The sequence below is a fragment of the Oxyura jamaicensis genome, chromosome 8 (assembly GCF_011077185.1).
Source record: "Oxyura jamaicensis isolate SHBP4307 breed ruddy duck chromosome 8, BPBGC_Ojam_1.0, whole genome shotgun sequence".
Taxonomy (NCBI): Eukaryota; Metazoa; Chordata; class Aves; order Anseriformes; family Anatidae; genus Oxyura; species Oxyura jamaicensis.
Window position 1 is genome coordinate 5,687,305 of NC_048900.1, and position 13,679 is coordinate 5,700,983.

Consider the following 13,679-nt stretch of genomic DNA (forward strand, 5'->3'; position numbering starts at 1 on the left):
GCCGCCTCCCGCCGGCCGTTGGGGCCGCGGCCGCGCGCCCATTGGCGGGTTCGAAGCGCGGCTGCGCGGGGCGGGGCGGCCGCGCGCTCCCCTAGGCTGCCGCCGCCGCCGTTGCTGTGGAAACGGGCGGGGGCGCGCGCGGAGGGGGGGGCCGCGGCCTGCGGCGGCTCCCGGCTGAGGTGAGGTGAGGGGAGGTTGGGGGGGCGGGAAGGGCCGGGCCTCTTTGGGCCCCTCGCGTTCGTGGCGGGGGTGTGGGCTGAGCCCCGGCCCGGCGCGGAGGGGCCTGCGCGGCCTGAGGGCGCCGTCGGGACCGGGCTGTGCGCGGTGCTGCGGCGGGAGCGCTGCGGAGCCCGCTGCTGCGGCCGAGTAAGGCGAAGGGCGGCGGGGGCGGCCCCGGTCGTTCAGACGGCTTCGCTGGTTTCCTTTGTGTGTGCTGAGGCGTCTGCAGACAGAGCCCAGCGCTTCGCTCGCGCGGGGGCGAACGGGTCGGCCTCCTGAGGCACGAGTGGTGGGTAAAGCACCTCCAAAACACAGCCGGCCTGCTGCTTCTGGCGTGTGGTACGGGAGGACTGCATGGGTTTGACAGCGAGCGTTCTCTCTTAGCCCTGACAGCGTGAAAATCTCTTCCGATTTAGCTAGGACTCGTCCTAATGTCACTTCTCAGCCGCCTCTGGCCACCAGCTGGCAGCAGGCCCGGTTACCCAGCCGGCGTTCTGCACGTCCCGGTGCGCAGGATGGCTCCCCGGCAGCTGGGAGAAGCTTCTATGAAGAAGAAATAATTCTAAAAGCAAGTGCTATCTGTCAGAAATGTTAATTATTGAGCGTGCAGATAAGTTTTTTCTGTCTGACACAGTTTTTTCAGGATTCTTTTGGTTTTGCTTACAGCAAGGTCATTTTTAGCTTCTGGTTTTCCACTTTTTAAGTTTAACAGCAAAGATACTTGTACTTTTTTCTTTCATTCATAGTTTTTGTAGCTGTTGCGCGGTTAATTTCACTTTCCACATTCATGCTCAGATCTGGTAACTACGGTTTTGGTTTTAGTAGTCTCTAGTGTTAACATCTTAATGAAATTGTTTGTGTTTAAGGGGGAAGTGCTGATCTTAGGGCTTTCAGAAGGATTAACCTGTTACGGCTGCTACTAGTCCCTTGAATGAAAGGATAGAAAGCTACCAGGTGAAGAAAAAAGCCTCTCACTTTCATTTAGGCGTTTAATAGCAAGTCAGCCAGGCAAGTGATTGCATCAAAAAAGTAAGTAAATAGACGAAGTGAAACAGTGTAAAATACAGGGAAAAAAAGTGGAAAAACTGGTAAGAGATGGTCTGAAACGTATGTAGTATTGAACAGGTGATTAACGTCAAGTTGCCTCCTAGAACTTGATCTGATTGTTCAAAAAGTAGGGATCCTGTTTGGATCATAAAACTTCTGTGTAATTTGAACCTTTTACTGATAAGGAGAAACGTTCATGCAGCAGAGTTATGGGGAAGAAAATTGTACGTGACCTACCTAAGCCTCTCTATAAATCTTCTTTTATTTCTTTGCGCCACATTTTTTCCTATAATTGTCCTGCTGTTCAGAATATTGTTCCAGGTAAGCAACGCTGTGGAGGCTGTAAATTACCTGGCTATCGTTGGCTGTTACTGGACAGCATACAGTGTTGTGACCGAGAGTATCTGTGTGACAATGTGGAAATATAGTTAGGTAAATACATGGGCAACAGAGGCAAAATGGAGTCCAGTTCAGTATCTGTCACACAGACTGAAAAAATGGATTTGAACAGCTTCTAAAGAGACCTGCACCTGCATCCCAAATGTTAGGATAAATATGCAAAGCAATTTGCAACTTGGCACCTCAACAAATATTTTTTCTTTAAATCTGCATAAGTGTTGTGCCATAAATAAACAGTACCTGTATCTATAAAAAGCAAACGGTAGGAAAAACAGCACGTGCTCTTCTTTCTGTGCTGTGTTCATCTCCACTTAGGCTGTAACTGTTCAGCTGTAGGCTCAGAAGTGAGAGGAATGTTAACACTTGCTGTTTGTACTTGTGAACGAGGAGGCACAGGTGATGGACCAAGCGATGCTGTTGGCAGTAAGCCATCAGGGATCGTTTCAGTTGTGTAACACGGCTTCTATAAGAGCTACACCTGCTCCTTGCAGGATAAACACTTGCTGGGGTCATAATTAGTTCTTTAAGCTGAATGCTTGCTTAATCTCTGAATGAGCATGAAATAGGAAATTCGATATATCACTTCTATTCCTTCATCTGCATGCGCTAGTGTGTTTTATTGCCTGTGATTCTAAAGATAGACTTTTTTTTTGATTGATCAGATCTTAAGATTGATTTTGTCCTCTCTTTGCAAGGTGCTTGTGCAGTCTCAGTCTGTTTTCTTTCTTTACTTCCCAGAATCTCTCATATTAACAGATGTTATAGGCCAAGAAGGAGCTGAGCTAAGTGGAACACTTCTTGGAAAGATTTGCAATAAACATTCTCCATCAGCTTAAGCACAATATTTACAACATTTTATATGGAACTTTTCCCACTTGGTGTTCTTTTGCATCTTATAACGTGCTCCATTTACCAAACTGAAGGTACTTGAGTAAACGCCTGGCTGGCTGAGAAAGAGAGACCTCATCGTTTCCATGATGAGCTTGTCCCTAACAAGCAGAAGGAGTGAGATTCAAATTTAAGATCAGGTCTTGGTTGCAAAGCTCTTTGTGGTAATGTAATTTAAAATTTATGTGAGAAGAAGAAAAAGATCACAAGATACTATTTTCTTGTGAATCGTCATTGAAGGCTGGTGTGGCATTTAAATGCTTGAAAACTGTGAATCTCATCTCCTGTTGTGGGATGCTTGGAAAGAAGGTTGCTGGCAGCACAATATTTTTCAGTCTGGGAATGACAATGTGTAAAAACTTAGAACTCATTATTCCAATCAAAAATAAAAATAAAGGAACTTGATGGATCAAAGATATTTAAAAAAAAAAAAAAGCTATTCAGATTTTGCTCCTTTTTTAATGCACAGGTGTTACTCTAGCATCTTGCATCTGAAATCTTAATCTTACTGCATTTAGAATGAGTTCCCAGTTGCCTGATTAGATTTATTATAGGGATATTAGTTGCATTGTGCTGCAGGCACTTTGTGCGCTCTTCCTTTCGTATTTTGTCTTGGTGTGGGATTGCCTTACTTCAGAGTTTAAATGGATGGCTTACATAAACTATTTGCAGAACTGTCCTTATAATAAAAATGCTTGTGGTTACGTGCGTTAGCTACACCCGGTTCTTCAGCTTGCACACTAGACAGGAATTACATACATTAAGTAGCAAGCTGATATTCAGCTAAATATTAATTCTTCTCAAAGGGGTTATTCCATTCTGAGAGCTGTTCTGTGAGAGGCACTGAGAAGTCCACCTTTGCATCCCTGCACTTGGGTATTTCATGTACTCAGGTATCAGTCTGGTATCACGCGCATTTGCTGCTGCTTTGTGTTACTCCATGTAGTGGAAGTCTGTGTGATAGTTTTCTGTTTGTTTTTGTCAACAGTACATGCTTAGCCTGTAAGTCAGGATACGGCCTGCATCGTTGCCAGATGCCTGAAGTATTTCTCTTTACAAACCTGTAGGACCGAGTACTGCCTGACAGGGCACCTCCTCAGCTGCTGGAGTTAATGGAGCTGCCCTGGAACTGTGACAGTTCTCTGATGAACATGCTAGCAATGAGGATATGTGGGGTTTTACCACTTATGTATTGCATCATTCTCCTAATTTCTGGCATTTCTTTCTGCTCTTAATTAATGATTCCATTATAGGGAATGTATTTATGCTTCAGTCTGATTGCTGGGTGAAAATAGGGCATTTAGTGTTGAGCAGAGCTCCCAGATTCTTGCCAGATATTTGCAAGTTCCTTAATTGAAAGTTTATTCTTTTTTTTCCCTCCTTCGGTTTCTTGTATGATGTACTTTTCTCTTGTTGAAAAGCATATATGCAGTTTTTATTTATGGCTTGGGTGCTTTGTGTGGAAGGAAAAGAAAATAACCCTTAAGAATGCGGGCGAGTTTCCTTCTGAGTCATAGTAGGAAGATGCTTCTGGAATCAGTTATCATGGTTGTTGGGAATAGTTTTTTTATGATCTGGCAGAAATAACTTGTGTCATTAAGACTGCTCGTGTTTTAGGCTGATAGTTGTGAGTAATGTTGAAAATAACGCTAGGCAATGCTAACTTGTTAAAGGAGACATTTGCACAAGCCTTTAACGGCAGAGAGAAAAAATGAACAAAACGCATACGTAGAGTTTAAAAGGCTTGCCATATTGAAGAGCTTTAGCATTAAAGCCCCAAAGTCTGCTCAAGGAGGTACTCCACAAACATGAAAGAAAAAAATCCTACTCCTAATCTACAGAATAAGTGGAAAATATATACAGATAATAGTAGAGGGCATAGAGAAATGCTCCTACATGTTTGATTGCCTTTACCATGATACTGTATAAGGCAGGCTGTCTAGACGGTTAGGCCAAAAAGAGCTGTGGGTGGAGGGAGACTGAAGAGGACTGAGTGCACATGAAAGGGCACTGAAGCAATGAGCTTTCGCTAACCTTGTTTAGAACCCACTATGCAGCAAGGGCAACTGGGTTTAGGTAACCAAAGAACATAAATATTAGATCAAGCCCTTTTAGAAACAGGGCGATAAATTAATTATCTCCACTGTTACCATGCTTGTCATAATGCAGCACTGTTAGGAGTTAGGGAACAGATGTTGGTGCTGGAGCTGCGCTCTCTAGCATTGAATTCAAGTCCATGCTGTCGTTTTCAGCTGTGGATGCAGTGAGAGCCTCACTGCTTTGTGAGCAAGATTGGTCTCAAATATACTCACCACGTATTAGTTTTTTTCTGGTTGGTTTGTTTGTGTATTTTTTTTAGCGTTTTAAGACTTAGAAGGGATCCTACTGCCAGGATTGTTTTAGGATTGTCTGCAGTATTCAGTAATGTGACTTGGTTTCATAGGGCCCGATATTTATAAGTCAGCATGGCAAGTATAATGGGGGCAGAGGAGGAAGCATCTGAATGAAGCACATTGTATACTGGTATTAATTTATTTACAGCTTGTCTGGTGTGTCTGATAGCATAGGATGTGCTAGGCTGGGTCTTGCCAATGCTCCGCAGTAATTACAAGCTCTGCAGAATGCGCTTTGTTGGACTAGCACCTACGTGGGGTGTCTGGGGTGGTTGTTTATGAACCTCTGCTTTCCTGCGCGGCCCTTTAGATGCAGCCTGGTTGTGTCTGACAGGAGTGGCACACAGGCAGGAGCACGGCTCGTCTCACATGCTTCTAAGCCAGTCCTTTCACAGAAGCTCTGTGGTTTATTTTGAAGGTATCCGCTCCATGTGGAAATCTAGCTGGAGAAAGAAGCCAGTATTTCAGAGCAGGTATTGCTGCATGGCATAGTTTACCCTGAATAAAACCTCAAATTAACTTCATCCGTGAAGGTGGTTTCTATTTGCTGTTAGCTTATGAGCTGTTGAGCTTGTGTCAAAAGTGATGCAGAGAGGAGTATAACATTCAGCTTCCAAGAGTAACCACGCTGATCATCTTCTTACAGCGTTCCTCATACCTGCCTGGCCCACTCGCACAACTTGTATCCTGCTGTACTCAAGGTTTGGAAAACCTAGCCTGTGTCCTAACACATCGCACAGTTATTGTAAGGTTTGTTCAGAGGGGAATGTTTATTACTGCACAAATGCTATAGACCATGGTGTTTTCTATGCAAATACAATATTAAACTTGATATAGATTTTCTTGGCTTATTTCTGTTAGCTCAGGTGATTTTAAAAAAAGATCCTTGGACATCATTGAAGACTGAAATTTTGGTTTGTCTAGTTCTGATTGTGGTTTTGGTGTTCCTAGTCTTACTATTTATGTTTATATGCTGTTTTATAATTTCAACATCTGGAGTCAAGCTAGTCTCTGTTTTTGCGGTAACACAGTTGTCACTACATTTTTTTGTTCCTTAGTCTCTTTTTCTCCATAAGGGCTGCAAAACTCTTCTTTATTTTCAAGTAATCCATTGCAATTTTTTTTTTTTTTTTTCCCACGCTGTAGCTTGTCTCTGAAAGGAAATTCAAACTTAGTTCAACCTTGGAAAATTTGCCTTAATCTTGAAACAGCAAACCTCTGTAGCTAGTTTATGTAAGGAAATAGAATTTGTGTGATTGGACTGCCTCAATCTGTACATTCCCCTGGTAATTTATATCTCTCAGCCAGTGATGACTTCATTTGGCAGATGCTCCTTCCCTATAGCTTTGTGAAAATAGCAGATGGATAGAGAAGGCATGACTTGGTTGCCTCCTTTAGGGAAAGGCAGGCAGAAATGAACTGTGAAATTCTCCGTTAGTCAGCCCTCGGGTGACCAGCCAGCAGCCATGTAACCATAGGTGAGCACGGAAATGTCTTCGCATCGTCTGACAGCTCTGAAAGGGAAGGTATGGGCTCAGCGAGATGGTGGGGTGAGGGAAGGAGCCAATGAAGCTGCAGGAATTTAGGGAGGTAAGGAAATGCAGGGGAAAAAAGTCATCTCCCTGTGCATCTACCTAGTGATTACCAGTTGATGCAGAGAGAGCTTTCTACTGATGGTTTAATTTAGAGATCCTTTACCTGTTTGTTGACAGGATGGATATGCCTATATGGCTCACTGTTTTCTTCTTTATTAGAAGAAAGAGTTTATTCGAGTGTGTATTTTGTCAGTTGGGGGTATTAACTCGCTGCCTAATATCTGCCTTGCTGCATATCATTTTTTGGTTTGTTTGGTGTCTTGCTGTTGTGTAATTGCGAACTACTTTAGTTAATTTTCCACTTCTCAAGGAAACCCACTCTTTTCTCTGTGCTTTTCTCACCCATTTTAAAATGGCAAAAGGGCCAGGACTTCCTGCATTTGTTAGCTGGAGTAGTAAAATTGGGCATTTTCCAGTTGTACGTGCAACTACAGTATGGTAGTCATGCTTGCACGAAAGGCAACTCTTCTAGGTGTATATGAATTTTTCATTGTTTCAAGTTGCGGAGAGAATAAATTTAAAGCTTTTGCTTCACACTAATACAGAGTTTTCCTAGTAATCACAAGTGCTTTTCTCATGCTGTATGAAGTTTTAATTAAAAACACAAGTTTAGCAGAAACTCTGTCTCACTGTGAGATAAGCAGATACGGTAAAACTTTTCCCAATGTCCCTAAATTCCTGAGGCCGTGCTGCTGACATACGGCGCCCTCGGAGGCGCTGATCGCCAGCTCTGGAGAGCTGGATTTTTACAGAGATGAGCTGTGAAGTCACCATGCTTCAACTGAAAGAGCAAGGCTCAGTTTGCTGAAGTGTGATCCTCCAAGGCCAGCTTACACCTGAGATCGTGTCTGCAAAAGGCTTCATTGATACCTGCCTCCTTAATTTTTAATCCGTCACTCTAATTAATGTGCTTTAAGTTTGTTTTCTGATTACGTGTTGGCGTGGTTGATACAAATTATTAATTACCATTACAGAGCAAATGGACAAACAAATTGCCACAGCCATTATTTCATGAGCCCCGCCAGTTGCTCAAGCACACACTTGGTCTGTGGCATGCAGTCATGTACATGAGGGTGTCCGTCCATCTGCTGAACAAACTTTCAATTCCCTGCTGTTGCCGAGCACCAAGACCGCTCATGGGTGACTTACAGCTGTCTCCTGGTGTGAGTGCTTCGGATGAACTTCCAGAGGGTGAATAGCAGTAACGCAGTCTTCCCGGGACGTGGGCTGTAATGGTATTAAAATGTATGCGTCACACTTCGTAATTGCAAAAATATGCCCACACCCACTTGTTGATGGCAAAGAATTCTAATGCGGAGCGTGGAAGGGCAGCGTTGTTGTTTGACTGGAAGAAGGTGGATGGGCTGTCTGAAGGATGCTGTGGAGGAGGAGGAGGAGGGGAAACAAATCTTCATACCTGGTACTTGATAAAGCTCACGAGAGGAAAAAGCACTGTCTGCACTGACAGTTAAAGACGGATGCATTTTCTTCTGGTGACAGCTTTAAGTCTGAGTTCTGCTCTTACTTTGTGACATCTCTGCCATTTCTTGATGAAATATGCATTTGTGAGTTACACAACTCTACATTTACTTGCAAAGGAAGGTAACATTAATGCTGAGCAACAAATATGTCAACTCTTCTACTAAAAATATACTTTAAAGTGGGTAAACTTTTTGAGTAGAGTTTCTTTCCTTTTTTTTTTTTTTTTTTTTGGTATATTTTTTTCCCTGCCAGCATAAACACGTCTGACTTCTGAGTACTGGCTGCTGCAATCCCTTTGAAGCCGAGTTTGGAGCTCATTTGACAATGTTGCGGCATTTTGGAATGTGAAGCCAGTGAAAAAAAAGGGCAAAACAAAAAATCCCTTTTGAGGGAGGAGGGGAAGGGGAATAGGGCTTAAACATCTGCTGGCTTCTGTGCTCGTCATGTTCAAGGCGGGATGAGCTCCAGAACAGCTCATCTCTAGGTGGGATTGTGTCAGCCTGTTCTGACTCCGGGGAAGCTGCACGGTTTCAACAGGACTGTTTACATGTGAAGCAGTTTGTGATTTGTTTCCTACTGTGCCTTTCATTCTGCAGCTTTCATCCTTTAAGCCTTTTACTTGGAATTGCATGAGGCCAAGAAATACTAACAAAGATAAATGTCTCAAAGTTTCCAGCAGAAAAGAGAGCGTTGTTTTTCATTAAACCTTCCTGCTTTCTTGCTTGCCTACAAGAACGGCCGTGTGTATGTAGCAGGTCTTGGCTCTGGTGTTAGCTCTAAGTTGTTGCTTGACACTTCCTGCTTGGTAGGAGCAGTGCTCTGCCTCTGCATCAGCTGCAAACGGTTCTGAGTTATTAACTGAATGTGAGACTTCAAGCCAAGCATCTTGTGTTCCCTTTGCAGAAACGCAGCTGAATGGAACTAAAAGGGCCACAGATGCAAGAACTTGAACACGTTTCTGAAAGTGTAAGATGTGTCTGGCAGTGACTTCCTTACCTTAGTAACAAAGAAGAGTATTTCAACAGGAGCTTAGGATACCTTTACTCCAGCTTATTAATGTACTAACTGGAATGGTGTTCTGACAACAGTTCTCCACAGCAGAGTACTTACCTGCTGCACAACAGTAGTACTTGCTCTGCTGATAATGCAACTCAATGGAGGAAAGTAATGTGTTGATAAGCATGCGTGAAGATCGCTCCTTTCATGTGCGATACAGGTAAGACAACTAATTTCAGTATGGATGCTTTAGTACTGTTAATGATAGAAAACTAAACGAGTTTGCAGCAAATAGCTCGGTGTTTCTGTTACCAGTATTAATGAAACTGAAAGCTAAAACGACACCTTCTTTGCTTTTCTTGATTTCTGAGTTACAAAAATTCAGTTTTGTTGCATAGCAGATTATACTGGCGTAATTACAGGAGTGCCTAATGCTGGAGCTGTGTGCAGCTACAGAATAAAGTGTGAGTGTTTGTACCTCATTGTCTTTCTGCTTGGACTTGTGACAGAATGATACGAGGTGTGATCCCTGCCTGCCCATACATGCTCTCTCTCCTTTTAGCTTTTGGGCTGCCTGTGCAAATGGTTGAGTTCTGTCTGCTAATGTCCTCTGTACTTGTCCCCTTGTTGCTCCTATGAATGATGACTTTTTAGGTGCACTATCATGTAGAGCACTGTTTTCCCTGCCTATAATACATTTGCTTGATAGGTAAGAACTGCTGTGATACTTTGGACTGAAACACTGTTATTATTACAAGTCAAGAGGATGTGCCATTTCCCTCTGAGAGCTTTTATCATTTTCCTTTGGGAATCCCCTTTACAGCCGTGGGATAACGTGTTAGCATTGCAGCCTCGCTCTAATGAACCAGAACAACAGAAACATTGTGTAGTGCACCGTGTTTGGATGGCTGGTGTTTGGGAGGGTAAATCTTGCAGCTCATTCAGCAGGAAGGAACATGGGAACACTGGAATGATTGTTCAGAACACAAATGGGAAGCGTGATTCTTGTTGTACGTTCCCCCACCCTCTCCCCGAGTCAGCCTTGCTTGGGGGCTTTTTCCTTGCTAACTGACAGGAACAAAACACTGCCCTTACTTGTAAAACAGCACATGCGGTGGCTTAAAATTAATTCTGGAAAACAGGGAGGTGCTTTGAGAACATTCTCATACAGCTGTTGTGAGTGTAGGATTGCTGATAGATTGGTCTTCCTTTCACAGAAGTGCAGTATTGGTTCTGGTCAGCAGTGCACTTGACAGGAAGAGCTTTTTCATGGTCAACATAGAAAAAAAATAGGCAAATAAAATGTAATTTACTTTCTGCGCTCTTTACTTTGCTAAAAACTTGATAGCAGGAATTGATAAATTCCTGAAATTGATAAATTCCTGAAATTGAAAACTTGATAGCAGAAAGTTTTTGCTAAAAACTTTGAGAGCAGGAATCCCTGAGTGTCTGAGCGTGATGTTTCTGCTGTGCTCAGTGTTTCTAGGGTGTAGCTAGCTGATGCCCCTGCTCATCCCCAGACAACCAGAAGATCCTGCTCTCCAGTTCAAGTAGGGGCTGCTCAGGTTACTGTTGTTGAAGTAAATGGACGAAGAAAACAGCATGGCCAGTTGCCTGTTTCAAATCGACAAACCAAAAATAACTTCTAAAAATGTGGCAAGCACAGCCAACGCAAAATGTCCTACAGCTTTATTCTGTATTTCAGTCCAGGCTTGAATGGTACTGATTAACAACAAAAATATCCATGGCCTTATTAAACTTTTCTGTAAAAACTGTAATCTGATGAACATCTAAATACCACCGAGGAGTAATCCTTTGACATTTTTTCAAATATTAAACTTCCCTAAAAAGAAACTGCAAATTAATTCAGTAAAGAAATTGGATTTTTATGATACTTTAATACCTATAATTTCAAGAGATTTGATTTGTTTGTAGTTTAAAATTTAATCCAGGAAAAAAAGCTCATGGATTACTAGGGTGAAGTTTATCAGGGGGTCTTTTTTTTTTTTTTTACATCCCAGGCTCATCTGGTTCTCACACTGCTTTTTCTTTCCTACTGGCCTTGTAGTGGAACTGACTTTAAAAGAAACTGGTGGCCCACTCCTAAGGGAAAAGGCTTGCTCTGGATCGGTTTCTTCCTGGGCGAGCTGTTTCTTTCCCCTCAGTGCAGGTAACTGAGCCTCTGTAAGCTTAGAGCTGACTTGAGCAGCCATAAAGGTGATGGAAGGGAACTGTTCTTTGTTCTGATGTAGTTTATGAGAATCATAGATTAATGACTGAAAAGAAAATGCTGATGTTAATAAATGTGACTAATAAGCGATCTATAGAGTAAATATTTGCAGAACTGATCTGTCCTTAGCCTGCTGAGTTCATACCCCACAAAAATTTAAAACTTTTTGAAGAGTTTGACTGAGCACAGTGCTCCAGGGACACGCAGTTAGGCTGCTTGGAGTGCTCAGTGCAATATGCTTCTGCAGGGTGCATAGAAACCAGAAACAAGGGCTGGAGTGGGAGCAGTGGGGGATCTTTAGGATAGGATTCTGAGGCAGTAGCAATTTTATGCCTCTGAATTAGAGAGAGGATTTTTTTCGTTTTTGTCTGTACGTTTTGTGTATCAACGTGTCTCACAGCATAGTCACGTGGCAGCTCCCCACAATAGCAAAAATGTTCAGAAATGCTCTTAGTGGGAATCGAATGGAGTAAAACTACATTGGTAGTGTTCAGAGAGTGTAATAAATCAGTGTAGTCTTCTTGCTCTATTCTGTTGTCTTATTTCTTACCATTTTTTTTTTGAGAAACAAGACAAAAAAAAAAAGAAAAAAAAAAAAAACACACGCACACAGAAAGCAAAAGGGAGCCCGGCAAGATGAAGAGCGTAGAGGGAGAGATAAGGATGAGGTAGTTTTACAAATGAGAAATTATTCAGGAGATGCCAGCCTTTCAGAGAACAGGTCGAGGCAACTATAAGCAGAATAACAAAATGAAGCCCTGTAAGAGTATTTCCACAGTAATATCTGGAAGAACCTTATCCTGTTTAGCAGGAACAGAATTTCATTAGAAGTACCCAGATGAATGGGTCTTGTTCTCCTCTTGTCTCTGCGGGCTCAATGTATCTTTTGTTTAGCCATTCAGTATTGAATAAATAAGTAATTCAATTCAGCCCTGGGAACAGAGAAAGTAATTTTATATTCTCCTTGTAACTATTTAATGACTTCCTAAAACATTGATAACCTGGCCCTGTTTAGTCTGCTGACATGCTATTCAGCCATTGGAAGTGACAGTTAAAGCAGCCTCTGACAACAAGAGAAGACAGGGTTTTGACTGTAGAATTATGTACGTCTTTTTAAAATGTTGCATGATTTTCCTAACAGTCTTTCAAGGACTGAAAAAAAAAAACACAAAACAAAAACAAACAGCACCTTTTCTGAGTCCATTTTTGTACTTTATGAAGAAGAAACCTTTGTGCTCTGAAGTGGTTAAAAATAAAATAAAATTAAAAAATTCCAAAGCTTTTACGTAGCATGAATAAAATATTAATATTGGGTGCAGGCAACTGTAATAAGATGAAAATAAATATTTCATTTTCTCTGTTCATTCCTTTTAATAGCTTACTTAGACTTTGAAATTGCAGAAGGTCAGTAAGAACAGATCCAGATGGATGTATAGCTTTAGTTTGTTGTACAGGTTCTAGCTACCTGTTAATACAGCCTTTCTAGAGTTGTTCTCAATAGTAATACTACATTTTGAGTTCTTTCTACCTGAGCAATTACTAATTCTTATTCTCATTTACTTCCTGTAATTCTGGTTGAGTTGACGCACTGTAAGAGCAGCAGATACTCATCAGCCTGGGTATAAGACTTGGCTTCATAGCTATTAAGTTCTGTATGAAACCAAAACCAACCACATCTTTCGTTTGTGTAAGTTATGTTAAGTCTGGGCTGCAGAGTCAGAAGATTGTTTCAAGTTCCATGCCAAAATGGTAATGCTGCCTTGGCATTTGGCTGTCTTTGGAATAATGTGAAATTACTTAAGTGGAGAGGTACCTGAAAAATTCCTGCCTCATAGCGTTCTCTGATATCACCTTTGTACCATTTCAGTCTATGCCTTTTCTTAATTGATTCGATGACTGTTGCATTACAAATTGCAAATCAAAACGCGTTTTTTTTTTTTTTTTTTTTTTTTTTTTTAAATGAGCCAAATTCCCCTATGGAACCAGGGTCTGGTACAGCATGGTGACTATTATGTCATATGCACGTTTTACTGAAAGCTCTAATGTAATCCCTTCAAGCTAAAAATTGCAGGAAATGTGATTGTATAATGTTCTAAATCTTTGCACTAAGGAGCGCCATATTTCCTAGCCATCACGTTAATTGGACGTGTCAGTTAACATGAGGTGCCCGGAGAGAACCTCTTTGGATAGGATTAAGATTACCCAATGAAGTGTTTTAAATCTTAAACCTTCAGTTGCTGATGGTGTAACATGCTGTACTTAATCATTTCTGCCTTTTTCACATTCAACAAATGAACAATGTAATGAAAACCAGGTTGTTTGTTCTAGCAAACAGCAATGTGTTAACTTCTCTGAGAAGTTTCTAAACCTAGAAATAGTGCATGTGGTATGGATATCCAAGCTGAGAAGTTGGGCCTGGGAAGAACTTCA

General features: G+C 41.9%; 1 protein-coding gene across 2 annotated transcripts in view; it reads left to right on the forward strand.

Moving 5' to 3' along the window:
* Positions 1-13,679, forward strand: part of GPSM2 (G protein signaling modulator 2) — a 25,544-nt gene continuing 11,865 nt past the window's right edge. The window contains exons 1-2 of one of the 2 annotated variants that reach the window (XM_035332907.1): positions 36-179; positions 8,927-9,239. In XM_035332907.1, coding sequence (XP_035188798.1) covers positions 9,178-9,239 — 62 coding nt within the window. In that variant the 5' untranslated portion in view covers positions 36-179; positions 8,927-9,177. Of the gene's footprint in view, positions 180-8,926; positions 9,240-13,679 lie in introns of both variants that reach the window. The other variant, XM_035332908.1, reaches the window with a different exon arrangement.